Genomic DNA, 23889 nt, shown 5'->3' with positions numbered 1-23889 from the left:
AGATGAATGAACTGTAACTAAATAATTATACTCTTTATTTATTCCAATTGAAGTATAATTTTAAAAACCCAAAAGTCACACAGTACCTTTCATTATGACTAACCAAAATGGCACAATATAGTGTACAAGTTTTTGGAGTGAATGAAACTACCTGCAACCTTATTCAAGCGTAGGAGAATCACTGTTAAAAATCACTGTTTTAAAAAAGCCTTGAAAAATCCAGGCATGTAAAGCAAATAGTTACTGAGGAGTGTTACCAGAAAATTCATCAAGAGTCCTGTGATCAGAATTGCAATCTACAATAATTTTTATTTCTTTTTTTTTCCCCTTGCCTTGCCGCATATTTCTGAGAAATAAAATCTTCTGTGAAATATGTGATACATGGAACTTGGAACAGAAAATAACTTTGAAACATCATCATTCATTCATAAGCAGAACAACTCGGCCGGGTTTTGTTTGGAAAGTCTTAATGTGATACAGAATACCAAAAGGCTTGTTTCAAGGAAGTTGTTTGCTTAGTCTCCTGTCCCACGTAGAAATTATGATCAATCTGCAAGCACAACCTTCTGGGACAGTGTAGATCTTGTTAAAATACGATAAGGAATATATCAAGAGACAGTGAAAGATAATGTTGCCAAGAAAAACACATTATATTGCTAGGTGGATTCTGGCACCATTGCTACCTGAAGTCCTATATAAGTACTATGCTCATACTTCATTTTAATTTTTAGCATTACGTTGTGCAGTACTGCTATCTTTACTTTATGGGTCTAGCAGTATTGCATTATAAAACAAAACAAAGTTCTTTATAGGTGGAAATAGAAAGGCTTTAAGAAAATAAGATGCCAGTTCAAGGCTCAGTACTTGTTATACTGGAGCTTTAATTATACAAAATCATATTTCTGATTTTTCTTTGGGAAGACAATTGCTGTGGTTCACTACTCTCTGCAGACAACCATTCTTCATAGTAGTAGTAGTAGTAGTAGTAGTAGTAGTAGTAGTAGTAGTAGTAGTAGTATTCCACCTTACTCACCGAGACCCAAAATGGATTACACAGTGAAAGTGAAATACAATACAAGCGGCTGTTACAAAATGCAGAGAGCAAATACAATGGGGTACAGTAGCAGAAGATTTGAAAACAAGCATAAAGCTGAGCACAGAGATGAAATATTTATGAAACAAAATGTAACTAATTAACATGGCATTTTTAGCAGTGTGAAACCTCCCTAGGAGGAGCATATCTACAGCAGGAGACAATCCCCAATAACAGTCTATAATCCTCTATCCCTACCAAGGCATCTTGCAATTTCTTATCATGCTCTAATCTGGGTAGAAAGCCCTCATGAGCAGGGCCGGATAGACTGGGGGGCAGGGGGGTAGTCTTCCCCCAGGGCCGCCAAAGAGGGGGCACCAGGCGCAGCTGCCAGCCCCAGGAGCACGCAGGCAACGGGACAGGGGGCAGCTGGCTTGCTGTGTGTCCCCTGTCCAGCGGGGCAGGCAAATGGCGTGGCCAGCCTCCCAGCCACTCGCACTGCCTCCGCCAGCTCCATGGCGTGCCGGGACAGCCAGCTTGCTGCAGGGTGGCATGCACTGCCCTGCGTGATGACATCACGGAGTGACATCATCACGCAGCACTGGAGCACGCGCGGGCTGCACGCGCATGAGTGGCCAGACTTCGGTTGCCCTGGGCACTGGCAACCATAGATCCAGCCCTGATCATGAGATGGCTTCTATGTGTAAAGGGAATTCCTCTTTCTGCCCAAGTCTGTTCCATTCACTTCAAGGTAAGGAGAAGGCAGTTCTGCAAATGGAAAAGAACTGCAAACGTGGAGCTTCCCACTTCTCTGGAAGAGGAAAAAAAAGTCTGTACATGCCGGAAATAACAACATGCAACTGCGCCTTCTACTGACTCAGACCATCGGTCCATCAAGATCAGTATACTGACTGTGGCTTTCTGGATCTCAGGCAGATGTCTTTCACATTACCTGTTAGCTATACTTTTAATTGGAGGTGCTAAAGATTGAACCTGGGACCCCTTCATGCAATTTAGATCCTGTACTGGTGAGCTATGGCCCCATGAGCTTATATGACTCCCTGGCTCTAGTTCAGTCCAAGTGATTGGTAGATGACTGCTATGCAGCCGTTGTTCCTGATGTCAACTGGACCATTATCACCTCTGGTAGAATCACTGGTTAAAGTTATGCTTCTGGGGTTTGCCACAGAGAAATGAGTATTTATATGTTACTTTTTTCTCCCACCATTCTTTTAACAAGCTCAAGGTCATCGTGTCCACCATTTAATCCTCACAACTGCTCTGTGAAGTAGGCTGGCTGATAGAGTATCTAGCTCAGGATCATACCCATGAGGATTTCAATCTCAATTTTGACTGACCTGCTGTGGCCACTATACCACAATGGTTCTGAAGATCTCAGTCCCACTGTGATATTGCTTGAGAACATTTTTCCTAGCAAGTTTGCCTGAAGCACTGGGCAAGGTTTGATGCTTACTCATGGGTGGGTACTCAAGCATGCCAGTTCAAGCAGCAACTGAAGCCTTAACTGCTCAGTGTTGCCTTGAAGAAGAGGCTCAGGACTGAAACTTGGCATTGCAAGATGATTGAAACCCTATGCAGATATTTATGCTCTATGAGAGGGACAAGACTGTAATTTCTGAAGCAAGCCTATGCTGTCTGAATAACCAGTGCCCTTGTATTGTTGTTTCTAACCATGTAATCGGTGACCATTGTTTTTCCAATGTGTAGATTTTGAAGCTGACATCCACACATGTAGCATGCCACACACATGTTCTGGAGTGTAGCTTGTCATCTGCTATACATACATTATGGAGATCAGTCACATGGAGGAGGGTGATGGTCATCTTACTATCCTGGTAGGAGGGTGGGTAACTGGCATTCACTTTCCCTCTGTCCTTCTGGTGATGTAACTCCCAGGTGATGTCATCGCACAGGTGCAGGAGCAGGTGCATGCTTTGCAGCAGGCCAATTTGACCGTAAATGGGCCCAATTCAGCCCCTTTAGGGCCCAAATCAGCCCGCTGTGAAGCATGGAAGCGTTCTTGGGGTGGCACAATGACGTTACTCCCAGGAAGTGATGTTGTCACGCCTCCCTGAGAGCATACCCGGGAGGCCCGTTCCTGCACCTTTCCCTCTTCCTGCCAGGTGAGTGGTGGCAGGGTGCAGAGGTTGAAAGTGGGGGACCCCCCTCTGGGGGTCTGGTAACCCTATCGTGATCCTACTCATACATCATAATTAATTAAAAGGAACTCTGCACACAACTATACTCAATTTCAGTTCCTGGAAAAGGGCTCCCTCATTTTAGGAGCACAAATGATTAGGTTTATTTTCCAGCAGCAAGTTGGAGTTTGCTCCTTCCTCCTGAACATTATTCACTGTGTGTATTTATTTAGATATTTACACCCCTGGCAAGGAACCAAAAGTGGCTTACAACAATAAACCCAAACAAACAAAACAACACAACTACATATTGGGCTGGCACTGGATTCAGTGGACTGGCTCATCCAAGGCCTCGGGCTGCAAGCCATGGGCAAAGAGCCCTTTGGCTCTTGCCCTGTGACTCATGCCTCTATTCATTAGGAACAGGATGGGAAAACAAAGCTAAGATGTTATTTAACAACTGGCAAAGACATTCTTCCCAGTCTTCCATTCCCTGAATAGGTCCCCCAGCCCGGTACTCAAAAAAAGAAGCTGATGTTCTTATCCCAAATAATTTTTGCATCACTATTTTCCTTTACAGACTGAATGCTCACAAAAAGGATTGCAAGTTTCCAGGGCAGTGAGGGATAGGGCTGTGTATTATGAAAGTCCTGAGCTGAAAATATACACGAAAATCACTTGTTTGGGTTATTAATGTGATTTTCGAGAATGGTAACACAAATCTAAGATTCTTGGGAATTACCAAACCCCGAAAAAATTGTGGTTTTTTATGCTTTACTGGGTGAGTAGGCACAGGGTTCAGCAGAGCTGCTACGGACAACTCCTTCTCTTTTCCCTTGCTCTTTTGTGGGAGTGGAGCTACTATTTTGCCCTTTGCAAGTAGGATAGCTGGGACCACCTTGTTCAGGGGCATGTAAAATTGAATGCCTTGGTCCAATTTACTTGAAATGTGGCTGGTCTTTAGATCAGAGGAAGGGCTGTGTTCTGTACAATGTTTGTGCAATTATCTTTATAAACAGCTATCCCAGACCCTTGAATTCCCTATTGAAAATAATAGTTGAGAACTTGGGAACCCCAAATATACATGGATTTGAATCCTGAGCTGGTGATGTCCTACCTGAAAGTTAGCAATCACAGAAAAAGCCCCCCTAAATCTGAATTTATACAAAAATTTTCTCAGTGCACCCCCATAGTGAAGGGCAAAACCAACATACTGGTTACATGTAAATACACTTAATGAAATCTGGGCAATATTTTTTTTTTGTCGTAATGAAAAGCAGCCTCAAGAAGCTAAAATTTGAAGGAAGTGGCAAAGGAGAGAAGGCAGTAATATGCATCTGGAAATGTACAATGGGAAAAGCAGCTGGTTGGGGCACTGCTGAGCCGAAAAACAAGTCAGAGGGGAAAGGATTAAATAACTTTCTTCCCCCTCAGTGGTTTCTGTGCTGAAAAATCACATATTATAGCTGCTCATTTTTGGGAGGGGGGGTCTTCATCACACACATTTACATGAAATGTGATGTTTGCTCCTGGAAATGCATGCTTTTTTACCCTGTATAAAAATCAGCTGATACTAACTCAGCCTAAAATCAAGGCACCGCCTGCTTTAATGTCTGCCTATCCATTCTTGAGCCTTCTATTTATATAACACAGTGCCTGGATTTAAATTCTGAAAGCCTCTCAAGAGTTCAGGCTGAGAGACTTTGGATGCAAACCTGACAGATGTTCTGGATTACACCCTTAGTTGCTCGTGTCTCTGCAGTCCATAAATTTTAGCTCGTCAGGCTGTGAGCTGAAAATTGAAGGATAATTTTCCCTGTTCCACAAATAAATGTAACTCAAAAATTAAAGTTCTGAATTTTATTTTAAATTGGCCATGACCTTCTTTAGGGATAGAATGAGATTAAAAAAACACCCCAAATCTGAAGCCACATAAAGGGTTAATTTTATTTGAGGACAGAAGTTTGTTTTTGTATGGGCACTAAAGCTCCCGCTAGCTGCATTGACTTTCCTTTGCTTGGTTGTGTGGTGCAGTGGTTTATTTTTGGCAGCTGAGCTGTGATTGCCAAGAGATTGTAGATTCATATTCTACTTTCCTGCATGTTGGAGGAAAACCATGGGTTATACTTTGTTGGAAGAATAACAAAGGAAGTGAATCCATGTTGATTTTCCTGGACCTTTCAAGCACAATGTCCTTCCTGGAGAACCTGGCTAGGCTGGGACCGTCCAGAAACGTCAGTTGGTTCAAAATGTGGCAGCCACATTACTGTCAGGGGTCCAGTACAGATATTGGCCATTTTCACACGTCTTTCCCCCTCACACAAAATTGCACAAAACTCATAGAACGACGGTGTCTTCATGGCACGATTTCCCATCATGAATCCATTTTGTGGCGTGATGATGTCAGAAATCACACCATGAAACAGATCCTGATGGGAAATCGTACCATGAAGACACCATCATTCCATGAGTTTTACATAATTTCGCGTGAGGGAAAGATGTGTGAAAAAAGCCATTGTATTACCAATGTATTGAAAGATCTGCACTGGGTGCTCATTTGTTTCCGGGCTCAATTCAAAGTGCTGGTTCTTACCTTTAAGGCCCCAAACAGTTTGAGGCCAGTGCCCTTGATGGACTTTCTTCTCCCATAATGAACAGCTCACCAGTTAAGATATGCCTCTCAAGCCCTGTTTTCTGTGCCCCCACCTGGAAAAGTGAAGGAGGATACAAGCAGGGCTTTTTCAGTAGAGAGACCCATCACACTTTTACGTGCTAGGCCAGAACATTTCTTTTTATCCAGGCTTTTAATTGGGGAGGGGAGTCGAACTTTTAAAAAAGTTCTTTTCAGGGCTTTTTTTCTGGGAAAAGAGGTGGTGGAACTCAGTGAGTTGCCCTCAGAAAAAATGGTCACATGGCTGGTGGCCCCGCCCCCTGATCTCCAGACAGAGTGGAGTTTAGCTTGCTGAGCAGTGTGGAGGGCAATCTCAACTCCCCTCTGTCTGGAGATCAGGGGGCGGGGCCACCAGCCATGTAACCATTTTCAAGACGTTCCGGAACTCCGTCCCACCACGTTCCTGCTGAAAAAAAGCCCTGGTTCTTTTTACAGTCTGCTTCTAGCTTGATGAGTGTTTCATGAAAACTATTTTAGGCAGCTAAATGTTTTTGTGCTTTTATTTTGTAAGCAGGCAGCATATGCATTTTCATCAATAAATAAATAATTCTGGGGGAGGTGAATCACTCAGTGACAGGACCCATGCTTTATACACAGAAGGTCCCAGTTCAACCTTCGGTTAGTGATTGGTAAAATTCACCTACCTCTGCTATCTTTGCTGCGAGATTAGAAATTGCTAGAAAGTGGAGAACAATCGTACATACAAGATAATGTGGGATGAACAGCAGGATTCGAGTCCAGTGGCACCTTAGAGACCAATAAGATTTTCAAGTTATACATTTTCAAAAGTCAGAGCTCCCTTCTTCAGATACGAGCAATGGCCAATGGAACATTGATAGGAAAGTTAACTTTTCACTTACAATTCATGAAATGTTACTCGCAGTCTGATAAACTTGATGAAACATAGTCAATGTTCCTCTTCTATGTTAATGAAAGTCCTGGTATAGTTATTTCGCAGGTGAATTCTTTTTGGGCAGATGTTGTCACTAGGTAATTGGAAATGTCAGATGTTTAAAAATGTTGTTTTAAATGCAGCATTTGAGTGCAGTGGCACCTTAGACACCAATAAGATTTTCAGGGAATGAGCTTTTGAGCGTCAGAGCTCCCTTCTTCAGATATCAGTAGGGATGGAGAACCCTGAGCCCACATATCCCAGCCAGAAGGTGGGAGGGGTGTTACAAGGAAGAACATCAGGATGTAAAGGTACAATGCAGCTTGATTAGATGGGAGGGGTGTAGCAAATGAGGATGTCAGGATGTAAGGTACAGTGCAGACTGATTAGAGCCAAAATTAGCATCTGTAGTAAGATAAGAAACCTACCTCTCTCTTCAACCCCAGGGGGTCCATTGTTTTGAATTTGTGAATGAAATCTGTTTCAGCAGTCTCATGTTGTAATCTTTCTTTGAAGTTTCTCTGTTTGAGGACAGCCACTTTTAGGTCAGCAACGGAATTTCCTGGAACATTAAAATATTCTTCCACTGGCTTTTTAATGTATTTTTAATTTTTATATATTTCCACAGAACCAAAAAGCTGGTTCCTGGAGACAGCTAAAAAAAGAAATCAACCTACAAGTCCGGGAAAAAAAAGTGGAAAGGTTTTTTTTTAAAAATGTAACAATGCAGTCCTAAGGGGAGTTACACCTTTCTAAATCCATTGATGAGAATAGGATTGAATGCTATAAACAGTAACATAAAAGCTATAAACAATAAACATAAAAATAAATACAACATTCTAAACACACACACACACACTAACAATACCCATAAACATAAAATAACAAACAAGAAAAAGAAAAAAACCTAAAACGAAACTACAAATTGAGTTCCGATTTTCTCCGCAACAAATGTACATCATTTTCAGAGTGTCACTTATTCTATGTTAAACATAAGAGCCTTCTTTTTTCTGTTGTTCATGATTCTTAATCCATAAATCCAGATGTCATCAAGTCATTATTATCTCTTTCATGTAAAAAGTCTATAAATGGTTTCCATTCAGTCAAAAATGTAATTAATGCCTTTTCTCTAATCAGTGAAGTAAGTTTTGCCATTGACGCAAACTCCAAAACATTTATCTACCATTTCTCCATTGTAGGCAATATCGGAGTTTTCCATTTTTGTGCATACGGTACTCTTACTGCCATGATCAAATATGGAAACAAAGTTCCAAAACTTCTTTCCAACTGGCTGTCCCTCATTCCCAACAAAAAAGTCTTTGGTTTCAACTGACTTTCCACTGGCTTTTTCAATGTTCTGATTTTTAATGTCAGATTTAAGTTCATTTATTCTTTTGCATAGGGACTGACTTGTTTGTACATGTTGAGAGTGGAAGGACATTGCTGATACTTGATAGTGTATAGGCAGGTGAACAAGTGAACGATGATATAACCGGTGTTGTTAGGTCCAGTGCTTGTGCTGTCCAAGTGAGTAAGGGGACAGAGTTGGTATCTTGTTTCATTACAGGCCCTGATCCTAGAGTTCACGTCAGTGGTTGGAAGTTCATTTTTCTGAGTAAGAAGTTGTTTAAGGTTAGGGGGCTGACTGTGGGCAAGAAAAAGTTTGCCTCCCGATGCTTGTGAAATCAAAGAATCACTATCCAGCTTAGTTTGCAAGTCATTAATGATCCATTGAATTGGTTTGAGCTGAGAGGTGTATGAAACCACCAGTGGCATTCTATTGTTGTTTCTTTGGGACCTATCTTGTAGCAAGTTATCCTGTGGTACCATTCTGGCTTTCTCAATCTGTTTCCGAACTACATAAGATGGATATTGTAATTCCAAAAATGTCTAATGTAGATCCTGCAGGTGAGAATCTCTGTCAAGGGGATTAGAACACAGTCAGCTATAACTGAGGGCCAAGCTACACATGACGAATGACACTTGAACAGCAAGTGTATTTCTCCCTGTTCACTTGCCCTCCGCTCAATCCACTTGCCGTTCAAGTGTCATTCGTCATGTGTAGCTTGGCCCTGACTCTGAGCTTGACTGTAGACTATGGGTTTTTTTGGTGTCTTTAGCTTGGTGACTGGAGGCATGTAGATATGTTTGCCAATTGGTAGGTTTCTGGTATAAGGTAGTTTTCAAGTTTCCATCATGTATTTGTACAGTTGTTTTAAATGTAGACTCCGCTTACTGCAGTATTTAATATTTTTGCTTATTGGTTTATATGCACAGTTTTCATAATGAGAAACTCTAGCTTAATTATTCAGTTTTTGTATTTATATTTAGTTTATCTTTGTCTTACCTGGAAAATGCTTAATAAAATATATTTTTTAAAAAATAAAAAGTTTCGCAAACCTGTTTTTGAGAAATCTCGTGAAAATTCAAGCTTTTTCTGAAAGTTCTCTGATCTTTGGAAAACTCAGATTGGTACCCTTTCATTTTCTCATTTACCTCTTCCTCCCACTTCCCCCCATGTTTCCAAACTTGTTGAGGGAAAACTGCAGCAAAAATTATTAGCTAATGCTGTGGGCTTTTCTGGAATTTCCAACTTTATGTAGTGACGATGGAGTCAGAGCCTCCAATGAGATGGGCAATCTGTATCTATAGAAATCTATATTGACAGTTCCCATCAGCAATGGAGGCTCTGAGCAGGCTCTTGGCTGCTGGTTTCCCTCTTCTCCCTCACAAAATGGACTGAATGAGAAGGGAGTGGACAGAAACTGGCAAAGGAGAGTGATGCCAGCATCAATCATTTAGAAGCCAAAATGAGACAAAATTTGGAGGTGTGGGCCAGCTTGTACTTTCTGAAATAACTTCAACTCAGGAAAGTCCATTTCAACCACATTCCATCCCCTTTTTAGAAATTCCTCATTTTAACTGGCCTGATGAAGATCTCTGCCTATGGCCTTGGAGTGCTGCTTCCAGTAAAAGCAGACAGACAGCACTAGGTAAGATGGACCAACCATCTGACCCAATACAAGGCAGACTCTTATTATCATAGCTGTTTCCTCACTATGTTGTCTGAGTTGGCACTGCATAGCAGTTTGCAGTTTACTGCCATCAGCACCGGATTGAAAATCATATTTGTCTGTCATACTTGACAGCCTGCCCATATGTACTAAATTATGAAGTGATGAAAGCCCTTGGTGAGTGACAAGCGATGGAACGCACAAGAATATGATGTCTGGCAGCCCAATCTTAGGCATGATTACGTGGAAGTAATGGGCTTCCTCTCAAGTAAGCATGCCTAAGGCTGTAGCCTCAATGTAAATATGCAGTTTGGGGGAGAAAAAAAATCTAGAATCTGTAAGTATTCATTAGATGGTGGCCAACTAGCAATCTTCATCCAAAGATTTAACAGGTTACTTTAATTAATGTGTAAATTTCATTTTTGCCCTGTCCTTGGACTCAAGGCTGCTTCAGGTCTTTGTCCAATGTCGATCTGACAAACTTCTAAGTTTTCTTCTGACTCACCTAAGCTTTTGCTGTCCCCCAACTGGAAAGGAACTCTGTGTTTGATCACTTTTTATAGAAGCCAACCAGGTCCTTATCAGCATCCATGGCTGAATCCACACACCCGCGGAGCATCCTGGCGTTGCGCTAAATGTTCGCTAAACACCCAGAAGTGTAGCGTCTTTCTAGCACAATTTCTGACTCGCGCTAGAAAGATGCTACACTTCCGGGTGTTTAGCGATCATTTAGCGCAACGCCAGGATGCTCCGCGGGTGTGTGGATTCAGCCCATTATTGACTAACATCGCCATCTTAAGCAGAGCAAAAGAGAGCTACACCCTTCTAAGCACACACAGTTCAGTAGGCGTAACTCTTTTTAGGATGGTCCTGCTATTTGGTTCCATGGATCTCTTGAAGACAGACATCTGCCAGACTGCATGGGGGCCTCTGAATCATAAAAACACAAACCTTTGTGAGGGTGGCTAAAATGTCAAACCACCTGTTTTCAGGTCTTGCAGAACAATAAATCTAGTGTGTGATCATTGCCTGCATGTTTTAGAGCAATAATATGGCAGGGGGGTGATGCCAAGGTTGCCAGACTGGCGAAATTCTACGGATTATCTACCAAAATAAATCCAGTCTTTATGGACAGCATTTACTTCAGATTACCTCTGGGGTAGACATTTGAATATATCCTTGGATCTTAAGCCATTTATGTTTCCCATGAAGGCAGAACCCCTTCTAGGTTTACATTAAAGTATGTAGTCCCATGGAAACTAATCCCCATGCCTTTTCTAAGCATCTATATTACTCTAAAATGAAGTGCTACTTCATCAATATGGGAGGATTTGTGTTACTTTTTGCCCCTACCATGTGAAGAATTAAGTATCTACTTGCACAATTAGATGTACACTTCGAAGCATATCTGGTCCCATCTGAACTGGTTGCATGCATCCTCAGCTTTTCACAAGCTGAACAGACATATATGGAGCCACAAATCATTGCATGCCACTCAACGAGTGCAACTGGGCTACCTGGTCATTTGGTAGGTTGTTCCTGTGGTCAGTTTGGGCTTTTGTTTTGCAAAGTTTTGCTCTGTTTTCTACTGAGGTTTAAATTTTAAGTGCAGCTATATTTTCATATCGTTGTTGGATGTTTTACCTGATATTACTTTTGATTTTAATGAGGTCATATTGGAGTAGCTGTTGGAGGTGGGATGGAGTTATGGTTTTGATATTTTATTGCAATGGTACGTTTTTCATTTTATTGCCATTTGATACTTTATTACAATTTCTTGTGTTTTATTATGTCATATGCCTTCAGGCTGAATAGGAGAATCGGGAAGTAAACTAGAAGTACTTGCTGTACAAAAATTGCCACTTAAAAGGTTAACATTGCAATCCTATGCAGAGTTACCCCAGTCTAAGTCCATCGGCTTAGACTGAAGTAACTCTTCATAGGATACCACTGTAAGAGAGCAATCCTACATAGATCTACTTGGACTCAAGTCCCATTTTATTCAGAGGAGCTTACTCCAGGGAATGTGTTTGTAGGGTTGCATCCTAAGTGTCTCATCTGCAGCTTGCAATCCATGCCTTTCTTCTTTTTTCCTAGGATATTCCAAAGCAGTTCCAGGAATCCCTACTTCATACGCTGCTGTCTTAAGACTGAAATCTGCGAGTTCATCTTATTCTTCCTCTGCCTTTAACTCAAAGAGCCGACAGCGATCAAGCAGCAGCCCTGCCTTGGGAAGCATCTCTTCCCCAAGCTGGAGGGGGGAAGCCCAACATTATCACTCACCGACAAACCTCTACCATGTCACCGAGGCCTTCAAACATGACGGTACATTCTGTTCTCTCTTGCAGGACCTCAGTAAAGAAAACATAGATCTGTGGTTTTGACGTTTTCTAAACTTATTCATTGTATTCAAATTGTTTCTGCATCTGCCAAGAAATTTCAATAAACAGCATTCAGCAAAAATGCACCTTCCTGTAAATCTCTTAGATTAATCTTAAAATGAGACCTTTAATTTTTTCTCTCTCTAGGGTTCTTTTCTTCTTGAAGCCATAGTAACATAACCATGGAAAAATAGAGGCAAAATGAAATTGTATTACAACCCAACCTGATCTGTATTACTTAGGTTTGTATCTTTGAAAGTCAATAGAGGGGAGTAGAGAAACCAATATATTTCTCCCTCAATTGCTCCAGTATATCTCAAATTGACTGTATTCTCTGTAACACTAGTTATGTCCCTTATAACTGTAACATTCTATCTAGCAAACTAATTTTATCATAAATCAAACATGTTTTAGGGAAGTTTTCCATTGTATGTATAACACACTTTCCAATGTAAAAATCCTCTGAGGTGACAAATATTCCCTATCATCTAATAGCATTTTTTCTGTCCCCCACCTTTTATTATGATGAACCTTTAATAATAGCATAATATTATTTATGGTTAGTCCTAAAAAAGAGAGATACATTTAAAGGCTAATTTACTAAAATCCAGTTAAACAGCTAAAAAAGTGAGTAGACCAGTACAATTAGTGATGACTAGAGATGGGCACGAACTGCATTACGAACTTCAAAAACCCACGAAATTGGCAATCGCGCAGTTGTGATCCGGCGGTTTGTGATTGTCCACGGCCAACGAACCAGTGTTTGGAAGAGGCCTGGTTCGGTGCGTTTGGCAGTGGTTTGGGAAGGCAGACACTCAGGCGCCAGCAATCAATTCCCCTGGCAACGGAGCCGGGGGAATGCCTGAACTCTGTCTGTGCTCCTTTTGTCGCCCTGGAAACCCGAATGGAAGCCCAGCTTACCTTGATCGGCAGGTCTTCCTTCCAACCACGGAGCTGCAAAGCGGTTACAAGTTGGGAGAAGACACCCAGGGGAGGGAGGGGGAAGGGGGTGTTCTGTAGCCATGGGCACTCCAATCTCATCCCTGCAAACCCTGATAGGCAGCTCTGACAGCCAAACACAGACCTCCTGCATTGCTCAATGGGACCTGTGTTTATAAATAGCCATGGGCTCCCAGGCTGGGTTTCACTTTCAGCGAGCAGTGGAGTGGGACAGAGCTCTTGCTTGCCACTTGCTAGCCTTTTGGGAGAGAGACAGAGTATAATTGAGCTTGGATTTTTGTGGGAGTTACCCGGGGGCCTTGGATTGGAGAGGGTATGACTCCAAGATCCCTTTTGCAATCTTAGGAACATGGTGGAACTGGCATTATGTCACACAGACCTTCACAATGACCTTGTAGAATTTCTCCTATCCTTGGTAGATATTTTTGTTGAGAAGAATTACTTCCAATTCCAGAGTGACTTCTTTTACCAGGTTAAGGGAGTTGCAATGGGATGCGCAACAGCACCTTCCATTGCCAACTTATTTATGGCCAAATTGGAGGCTGATTATATTTTGAATGCCAGGGTGAATCCTTTTCATTCCAAGATTGAACTATTTAAAAGGTACATTGACAACATATACTGTGTTTATCTTGATTGCACATCCATTGATGAATTTGTAGCATGGATGAATAGTATTGATTTGAATATCAAATTTACATCAACTAGCAGTACTGAGTGTGTCAGCTTTTTGGACATAGTCACCTTTAGAACAGAATCTAACACAATTGGTATTCACCCCTTTAAGAAGATAACAGACAGAAACTCTTACTTGCACTTCTCTTGACTCCGCGAAATCTAAGTTGTTTTTCCATATGCTTACATTCCGCCATGGCCATTCTCTCTTTCAAACCCTTGGTTTCTATCCTGTGTAATACAGCCAACTTGTCAGTTTCATCTTCCACTGTTTTAACTTTCTGCTGTGTCGATAGTAATTCTTTCTTGACCTCATCAATATTTTTAACCAGCTCCACCATCTTTGATTTAAAAGTCTCTTTGAGCTCCTTAATGTCTTTCACAATCTCTTGCATCATATCTTTGATCTCCTTATTCCCCTCTGTGACTTTTTTTATCGAGACTGTCCAGCGCCATTTGCCATTCTTTCTTTGACATCGTGGGGCTTGCCTTACCTTGCTCCCACGAGTCGGCTCTTTTCCTTAACTCCGTGGTGTGGCTGATTTACTTTCCTCACCTTAAGCGTCAAATTTTAACAAAGTCTTTTAAAAATTTGCGATCTTAGCATCCAAAATGTCGGGCGTCTTTTCTCTATGGTTTTTACTTGAAGTTTATGCCCTTTCGCTTATCCAAAATGTCCTACTTCTGCCCAATTTGAGGTCAAGCTCTTTCCCTTCTTCAAAATGGCGCACATCCTCTTCCGGTTCCTCAGAGGCCGCTTCCAGCCAGTCTTTCTATTGCACTGACGCACTTCCGGTTTCTCTTCTCAACACAGTGTTTCTCGCGATGTTTCAACTTTCTCACACTTTGCTATCTCTTACAAGCTGCAGGTATGTAAACAATAATCTATTTTCCGCGTTAGCTCCTCTCTAAAAAATTCTTTTTTCTCAGTTACTTTGCCGGAATATTCATAGTAAGTTATTAAGTCTTTTGCAATTTTTGTCTTCTAATTTGATTCAGTTTCTTTTACCATTTTTCTTCTCACATAGAGAGATAGCAATCTTTACCTTATTAAATCTTCTTTATGGGTTGTAATCGCTGTTTCAGTAGTTCCGATAGTCCAATATTCCCAGTTTAGTGCTGAAGCTTGGGTACGGAGGTCTTAAGCCAAAAACTTGACTCCAGAGCTACTGCAGAGATCTTTGCCACCCGTCTACGAGCGGGGTCTCAAGGCTGGGTGGGTTATCATTGCGTAGATCCCCCCCCCACAGCCGAGACCCTCACACTCTCGGGGTCTTGAGCGTACTTGCCTGTTCTCCGCCTGAGAACAGGGGGCTATGGGCAGTTGGCACCCCACTAGCCCTCACAAATAGCAGCACGGACAGCCCAGCTCCCTGAGCTGCTTCAGCCCTCCATGAACTCCAAGCCGGAAGTCTCGCAGATCAGACTTGTTTAGAGACCATAAGTTAAAGATGGATGCATCCCTGAGATGGGCAGTGGACTATACCCACTTGGCCAAGGGCATTAGCAATATCATAAAGAAACACTGGCACATTGTGAGCCATATACCGGGGTGTGCACAGTTACCAACCATAGGTTTTCACCGTACGGCAAACCTTAGAGACAGGTTGGTTCATTCTCGCTTTGTCAATATTGAGGTTGATACTCAGAGACCAGTTGGACATCACCGGTGTGGAAGATGCAATGTATGCAACTTGGCAGCTATAGGGTCTATTTTCAAGGTCACCTCCTCAGGCAGGGAAATTTCCCTCAGACATTTTTCCACATGCAGCACTAGTGGGGTGGGCTACATTATTGAATATACTTGCCCACGTATTTACTTTGACAGCACCAGTAGACCTGTCAAAATACACATTCAAGAACACATTTCTCGTATTAGAAATGATCAGAGGGAAGCACCCCTCATGCCACATTTCATTGAGCATCACAGGAATGAAAGGGAATTTAGATATTTGGTCCTGGAGGTACTTAAGACAGACAGATCTAAGGATCTAAATAAAGAACTCAGGAGAAGAGAAGCTTTTTGGACCTTTGAGTTGAATTGTTTAGGGCCATTAGGGCTCAATTCATGTATTGATTACTCGGGCTTTGTTTGAATTGTTTGCACATGCTAATGGGATAAGGATTATATGGTTATTGTGACTGAGGAGTTGGGGAGCTTTAAGACTTCATAGCATAGGATCCTTAAATACTCTGTAATTAGGATACTTGTTAACAGCTGTTGACCAAGCAGGGAATGCGGTCGGGAACTTTTGTCAAGCTGTAAAGGAGCTCCTTTGTTCCTTTTTGGAAATATTTTTTGTTATATAATTATTGATGCCTAATTTCTTAGGCAGATAAATGGTGTATAAGTTGTGAACTTTCGCTATTGGTTCAATATACGGGGACGTTGGTCTGTTTTTACTCCTAATACCAGCTGGGTGAAGGCGGGAGGTGGGCATTGCCACCTGCTCCCATCCTGCTTCCGGCCTAGTCTTCCCACCATGGCACATTTTCTGGAGGCACATGGTGCCTTGCCTAGGCTTCCCTCCATGGCAGCACCCTCTGGTGGTGCACCAGGGTATAAAGTGAATTTTCTGAAATATGCTTATTCAATTATATAGTAAGATTCTTATTATGAACATATCTCTGACTTTCTCATCTCATTCTCTCACTTCTGATAGTACACCTCCTTATCCCATGAAGCTGTTCAGGAAGGCATGGTTGACAGGATACTTGCACAAGGGATGCCAATCTCCATGTGGTGGCTGGAGATTTCCCAGAATTGCAATTGATCTCCAGACCATAGACATCAGTTCCTTTGGAGGAACTGGCTGTTTTGGAGGGTCAACTCTGTGATACTATATCCCCTCCCCAAACTCTCCCCTCTCCAGGTTCCACTCCCCAATTCTCCAGGAATTTCCCAACCTGGAGCTGGCAACCCTAACTTACGCTCATAGAATCTGCAACTCTACTACCAAAAATTTGACCCCCCCCCTATTTTTTGACTTAGCAAAATCAACATGCTCTCTTCTTTTCCTGGCCTTAGATCAAAAATACGTGACTGCTCATATTCAGTGTTGTTGTTTTTTAATGAAGAGTTAATATCATAGCTAAAAGTCTAGATATTTAGATCAAAAGGGCAATTTAATGTTTGTTTGTTTTGAAACAAGACTTTTAATATGATGAAATTATTTTTCAAAGTTGCTGTCTGCACATGCTATCTTGAGAATTTCAAAACTGATTAAGAGATCAGACTGTCTCTTTCCATGGTAATGAAGGTTAATTGAACGACCCTGAAGAGCCATCACCTCAAGTACATACAGCACAACTGTAAATTGAAAGCAAACATTCAAAGGAGGAGGACCAAAGTGAAAATACTGTGTTGAAAAAGAGATAATACCTGGTTTGCCCGAGCTCTGAGAAGGCATCTCCTTCACCAGAGCAGAAGAACACTGGTTTCTTAGCTAAATATAAACTTGGGATGAGACTAATTTCACAAATTTGATACAAATATCCTTATATCCATTTTGGTTTTCCGTTTGAGAATTAACCTATTTTTTTATACATATGCTCATACCACTGTCTCTTTCCTCATGCTGAACTTAGCGATAAAAATCAACATGGTTTTCTGAAATATTGTTGTACTGGCAACAGAGCCCATTGTGTAAAAAAATACAATGGGCTTAGCAGCGGGGCCTTGGAAGGGCCGGGCCTGCACAGCCCTCCCAAGACTACAGAGGTGGCAGGGAACCTCGCTCACACGCTGCAGCTTTCTTGCTGCCTCCATGGTGTGGCGCACTGAGCCTCCCCATTGCCTCTGTGGCTGCGGCAGCACAACCTTCCCAAGGCCATGTGCTGGGCTGCAGCATTGTGCAGGCCCTTCTTGCTGCCTCATGCTGAATTTAGCAATAAAAATTGACATGATTTTCTGAAATATTGTTGTACTAGCAACAGAGTCCATTGTGTAAAAGAAATACCATGGGCTCTAGCAACAGGGCCTTGGGAGAGCTGGGCTCCCAAGGCCATGTGCTGGGCTGTGGCATCGCACAGGGCCTTCTTGCTGTCTTTGCAGAACAGCATGCCTCCTTGTTGCCTCTGCAGCCACCATAGCACAGCCCCCCCAAGGCTGTGTGTGGGGTGTGAGGCTGTGCAGGTCTTTCTTGCCACCTCCAAAGCGTGGTGTGATGGGCTTCCCCACTGCTTCCATGGCAGCAAGGCCACTCACCAGGCTGTGGCACTGTGCCACCTCTGCAGCCCCTCAGAAGCCTGGTGCAGGTGGCAGAGAGGCCTGGTACTTCCCTACCAAGGCCCCGCAACGGCCACAGTCACCGACGACTCACTTTCTATCCTGGTGCAGGCACACCTGCAGACCCCTTAGTGTGCCTATGCCAAGATGAGAAGTGAGTCGTCGACAAGACTGTTAGCCTTTTATATCTTTGGATAAGTGGTGTAAAAGAAGCAAAAGGGTCATTTATTTTATTTTTGTTGGCTTCATGCATAGCCCACCTTTCTCACTGAGACGCAAGGTGGACTACGTTATTTTTTTTTAAATTACAATTCAGGTAACACAAAACATTAGAAAACAGTGCAAACAGAAAATTGTTTAAGGCATGACATACTGTATACAATGTAGAAAGTAGTTTGATAACAAAGATAGAAGACAGTCTAGTAAAAGCAAGATGATACATACAATAAATTTTGAAATAAACTGCAGCCCTGTTCCCTTAACAATGAATTCCTGTATTGTTCCATTATAGTGCAACTCTAAACCCTTTCTAAAAATGCCCTCCAGAACATGTGTTCTGTGGGAATCCTCTTGACTTCCTCGGGCAGACCGTTTCATGTGGTGGAAGCCACCACAGAGAATGCTTTGCTCAAATGGGGAAATAAGCCTGAGCAAAACCAATGATAATGACAATAGAGGAAATCAAAAAACAAAACAGGTTGCTATATTAGTTCATACCTAGTATAAATCCCAATTTCAACATCTGAAGAAGTATATAAAGAACTTGTAATCTGGGGCTGAGAGAGCTCTGAGCAAGTTGAGACTGACACAAGGTCACTCAACTGGCTTCAAGTGGAGTAGTGAAGAATCAAACTCGGCTCTCCAGATTAGAGTCCTGCTGCTCTTAACCCACTACACCACAGTGTATGGCACCACGGAATTGCTGTAAAGGTGCACCAGTGTTGCTGGTAGGGTTGCCAGCTCCAAATTGGAAAATTCCTGGAGATCTAGGGGGTGAGACCCGGAGAAACCTGGAGAAAGTGGGGGTTGGGGAAGGGCAGGACCTTGGCATGGCATAATTCCAGAGTCCACCCCCCAAAGTAGCCATTTTCTCCAGGTGAACTGATCTCTGTGGCCTGGAGACCAGTTGTAATTCCAGGAGATCTCCAGCCACTACCTGGAGGCTGGCAACCCTAGTTGCTGGGCACTGCTGTGCATGACCAGACCAAACCATTATGTTGATAAGATAGTGGACCTGCTACACTATCTGCACATGATTACGTCTTTTGTGATCTGTGCAATGTATGTAAACACAGAACTTCAGGATAAAACATACAAACAAAAAACCTAGAAGAATAAGCAGCAAAAATTAAATGCCAAACCAGACTTATTAACAGCAACTAAATGCCAACTAACTATGCCAAGAAAATAAAGAAAACACCCACAACAGGATAAAACAAAAGACTCCCCAGAAGAACAAAAAGCAAAATGAACAGTAAATATAACCAAGTTTAAAAGCCAGAAATTAAAGCCCCCCTACACAAAAGCCCAACCAAAGCACCTCCTCACACATGGTGAAAAAAGCAGATTTTTAAATGAAAACTAAAAAAATCTTTTCCTTCCCCTTCCCAGCCCCATCCCACCCAGATACCAAGCCAATCACCTCCCCCTCAAAAGAGAAAAAAACCCCAGTGGGTCTAATGACTCTCAAGTCAGGCACAGAAGTCCAGGTGCACTGCAGTCCTCAGGTGCAGTAGCAGAAGTCCTCCAAGTGCAGGTTTCAGCAGCAGGAATCGCTCACTTCAGGTTCCAGGCAGGCCAAAGGAGGCCAGCCAGAGTCCCAGCCCAGACCACAAAGCCAGAGAGTCAACAACCAACAGCAGCAGCATGTCTCTCAATCTCCAGGCCAGAGCAAAATGGAGGCAAGCCTCCTAATTAAACTCCTTACAGCGGTTTTAAAAAGGCACTCTCCTTCTTGAGAATCCCATTGGCCAGAGAAGGAGAGTTGCTGCAAGGATTAGCCACTCACATGCCCCCTTCCCCTCTCCCTTCCTTCTTCTACCTCTGCCTTACGCTTCCCTCTCTTCTTCCCCCTCCCATCAGGTTTTAAAAAATGGGAAGCAGTGTTACTTTACTGTTCTTTAGCAAAGGAACAGCCCCATTGCAGTTTCTGTCGTTACCAATTTTTACCGAATAAATTCGGTGAAAAATTTGGTAATACAGAATTAGGTAATACCAAATTTTACCAAATCAGGTATAATTTGATATTTTTTACTGAATACTGAACCCAAATCGCACACCCCTACTCATCTTCCAATCATTTGTAGCCACCTTAATAATAAAGTTACTTAATAAAGTAACTTTTCTTATCCAATTTGGTGTCAAATAACTTTTCTAGCATAAATTATTTTCTAGCATAAATGTAACTTGTTTATCAAACCTACCATTAGTCTCTTTACATACCCACTTAAGTCCAAGTCAGCATTCTTCAAGATTATCACTAAAGCACATTCCGAAAGGAGTGTGTCAGTTGTTAGTGTAAGTAGCTTTTTTTTCTTTCCCATTCAACATGGAGGCAGGAGGTTGGGCCAGCACATTCATTCCCATTGCCACACTAGTCAGAATGAAGAGGCAGACACCAAGTTGGATCTAAGGGCCACTTTATTAACTAAACAAACATTCAATAAGAACAGTAACAACAGCGGCAAGGGGCTAAAGTGGTACAGGTGAAGCCACGGGGTCCCAACAGACCACCGCCCTGACCTGTCTGGGCAAGCCCCGAAGCCCCGGGTGCGACCCATCCACCAGATGGTCACCCCCCCTCTTAAGCTCCTAACACCTCAGCCGTATAGCAGTGAGGGAAGGACTTGCAAGCTGGGGTTTCCAAAGGCAGCCTGCCTTGCCTCTGGCAGCCGTCAAAGCAGTACCAGTTCCTCAGGCATGCCCCTCTTCCCACTAAAGGGGGAAGCGCCAAGGGTGCTCACCGGCCTGCACCCTATCTGACCCCAAACCTGCCATGACCAACCTAACCAGCACCACCCTAATCCAATACCTCAATCCCTAGCATCGGTACAAGGTAGGCGAACCCCCCACCCCAAGCCATCTTGCCAATCAGGCAGGGGGAGGAATAACTTCCTACCTGGCTCTGACAACAGCAGCCGGCTAATCCTGCACCAATACTGGGAGAGGAGGGTGGGCCGAGCAACAAAAGCGACTGCGGCTGGGCTGGGGCAGCGTGGCCTCAATGGCTCCTGTTCTGCCTCGCCCAGCCAGCCTAACATGGAAGGATGGCGGAGTTGGTGCAGCCTCCCTCCTTCCAGTGAGGCAATGAACGGCACCCAGCTTAGCAGTGTTGCTGCCTGCCGGGTAAGTGCCGCATTCTCCTTCCTTGTTCAGATTGTCAGCCTCCAGGTGGGGACTAGAGTTCTTCTAGAATTACAACCAATCTCCAGATGACAGAGATCAGTCTCCCTGGAGAAAATGGCAGCTGTGGAAGGCAGAATCTATTGTTTACCATAGAGTTTGGGAGGATGGAAGTCCCTTCCCAGGTACTGCCTCCCGAGTTCCAGGAATTTCCTAAGGCAGAGTTAACAACCCTACTCCCCATGCATTCAGTCAACATACAGAGGGATTGTGTGCAGATGGCTAGAATAATTTGCATCCCTCCCCCCACAAAATGGGTAGTGGTTGAGCTCCTGGCCACCCCATATAACTTTACTATTGTGACAGTAGCAGGTAGATTCAGAAGAGCGATCTGACACAGTGTTAATAAATGTCCCAATGAAGAGGAGACTTTTTAAAAAGTGCCTGTGGGAAATTACAATAGCAAATGATGACATCTGCTTGTCTGCCTTTATCTCTCAATAGATGTGTCTTTGTTAAGCAAAGACTGTGATTTATTACACATCGACATCTTTGTCATGACTCTATAACCTATTAAATAATATCTCTTCTCATTTAGTGTTCTTAATTCACATATTTGAGCTAATGAGAGCATACATGGATGATTTTGAATTTCTCATCCCTGCTGTTTTGACCTAAAAAAAAAATCTCCATTTCAATTTTGCTTCTCCCATTTGCAAACCAAACTTGTGCGAGATGTTCACATTATTTTCTGCTTCCTCCTACCCAGTTTTCCCCATTAAAAGTGCATGCAGTGTTATTCAATGCACCACTAAATCAGTATTATACAGTATGCATATATCAAAAAGATTGAATTCCAGAGAAATTTTTCGCTAACAGAAGAAGAGATGAATTTTTGCCAATTCTCCCTTTCTGCTGCAGACCTCTGACTCTCTCTCTTGCTGTTCCTTGGGGTTCTCTGTCCCCAGAAGGAACATTTGAGCAGTCATTTGGGGTGGCAGGTGAGAGGGGAAAACAGGAAGTCCTCTTCTAGTTGCAGATTTACCGTGGGTCCTAAGCCAAAAATTTGTGAATTAGACATATAAATTTTTTAACCATATAACATGCATACGACACGCAGTACAGTCAAATCTGGAAAACAAAGACTGGAATTCAAAACTGCTGACAAAAATATATACATACATATAAAGAAACAGAATTCAGATCATTTGCTAGAAGGACCTTAGAATGCAAACTTTAAAAGATTAAAACCAGAATCTTGAATTAGGCCTAGAAATCAACTGGAAACCAGCATTACTTTTTCACAATTGGTGAGATATGAAAATGTCAGCTCATCCTTATCACTAACTAGACAGTAGCATTTTACCCCATCTGAAGCTTCTAACTGATCTGTAAGGACTAGAGGTGAGCATGAACCTGTAAAAAACCAAACCATGTGGTTCAAGAACTTTCACGAACTTGCCCTAGTTCACGAACCGGTTCATGGGGTTTAAATGCCCCTTTCTATACTTTGCAGCAGCAGGAAAGCAGGCATTTAAATCCCAACCAGTTTGGATCAGCTGCTTGTCAGGGACTTTACCTTTTATCTCCCATGAGACTGTTGGTTGTGTTTCTGTATGAGTCACTGTGGATTTGCCTTACAATCAGAAAGCAAGTTGAAAACAGTGATTCTTGCAGGAATTGAAATCCTCTGCAAGAGAATACTTCTTGTTCTTATGCACTCTCAAAGTAAACCTTTTCAGAAGGGCAGACTGCATCTAATTTAGAAACAAGTATGTCCCAGCTATCAAAAATTTGGGAATAAGGTTAGCAAAATTTCTTCTTGTGTCCAAGTATGCATGAGACACGTTAGACATAGTCACATGAATCTATTCGCTTTTACCCATGGGGAAATACCTTGGGTTCATAGAGAAAAGGTGGACACCATCATTTTGCAAAGTGAGACCCAGAAGTTAGGCAGTGTAAGAGACAGCCATTGGTGTATCGTGGTACTATGAATTCTATGAAGACACGATCCAACTGAATGAGTGTGATGGAATCAGTGTGTCACATGGCTGACCAGTGACAGATGGCACACCAAGATCAATAGTGGAAACAAACACTGAAACAAGGACAACTGATTTCTGTAAAGAGACAGAAATTCCCAGGATTTGTGGAGTCCAAATTCCACAGTTAAAAACTTATTAACAAATTCCAGTTAAGCAGATTATTACATATTTTCTTTAAACTAAAAATGAAAATTTACTTCTTAACACTTGCTATCTTTATGTAATAAGGTCGTAAGGCCTTCTTAAACCCAACATGTTGAATGAAGAGAAACTAACTTATTTTCTATAATTACATTTATGACTTTTCGTGAGATCTTGTGTGTGCCATTTTTGAAGAAAGGACTTGCAATAGCTAGTGTTTGGGCTGCAGAAACTTAATGCATCAACATGTCAATTATCAGGAGAGTTTTATGTGGGTAGCCATATTGGACTGCAGTCGAATAGCAGGATTTGAGTGGCATCTTAGAGACCAACAAGATTTTCAGA

The 23889-nt window shown here is 42.4% G+C and overlaps 1 protein-coding gene across 1 annotated transcript in view; it reads left to right on the top strand.

Annotated features, from left to right (window-relative positions):
• The window catches only part of CNTN5 (contactin 5), a 511103-nt gene that overhangs the window by 137082 nt on the left and 350132 nt on the right, over window positions 1-23889 (top strand). Inside the window, exon 2 of the mRNA XM_054973696.1 lies at window positions 11867-12094. Within this exon, the coding sequence (XP_054829671.1) occupies window positions 11867-12094 (228 nt within the window). The remainder of the gene's footprint in view (window positions 1-11866; window positions 12095-23889) is intronic.

The sequence above is a fragment of the Eublepharis macularius genome, chromosome 3, assembly GCF_028583425.1.
Source record: "Eublepharis macularius isolate TG4126 chromosome 3, MPM_Emac_v1.0, whole genome shotgun sequence".
In the NCBI taxonomy this organism is placed as follows: Eukaryota; Metazoa; Chordata; class Lepidosauria; order Squamata; family Eublepharidae; genus Eublepharis; species Eublepharis macularius.
The sequence above is the reverse complement of the archived record's forward strand: the minus strand, read 5'-3'. Positions and strand labels throughout refer to the sequence as shown.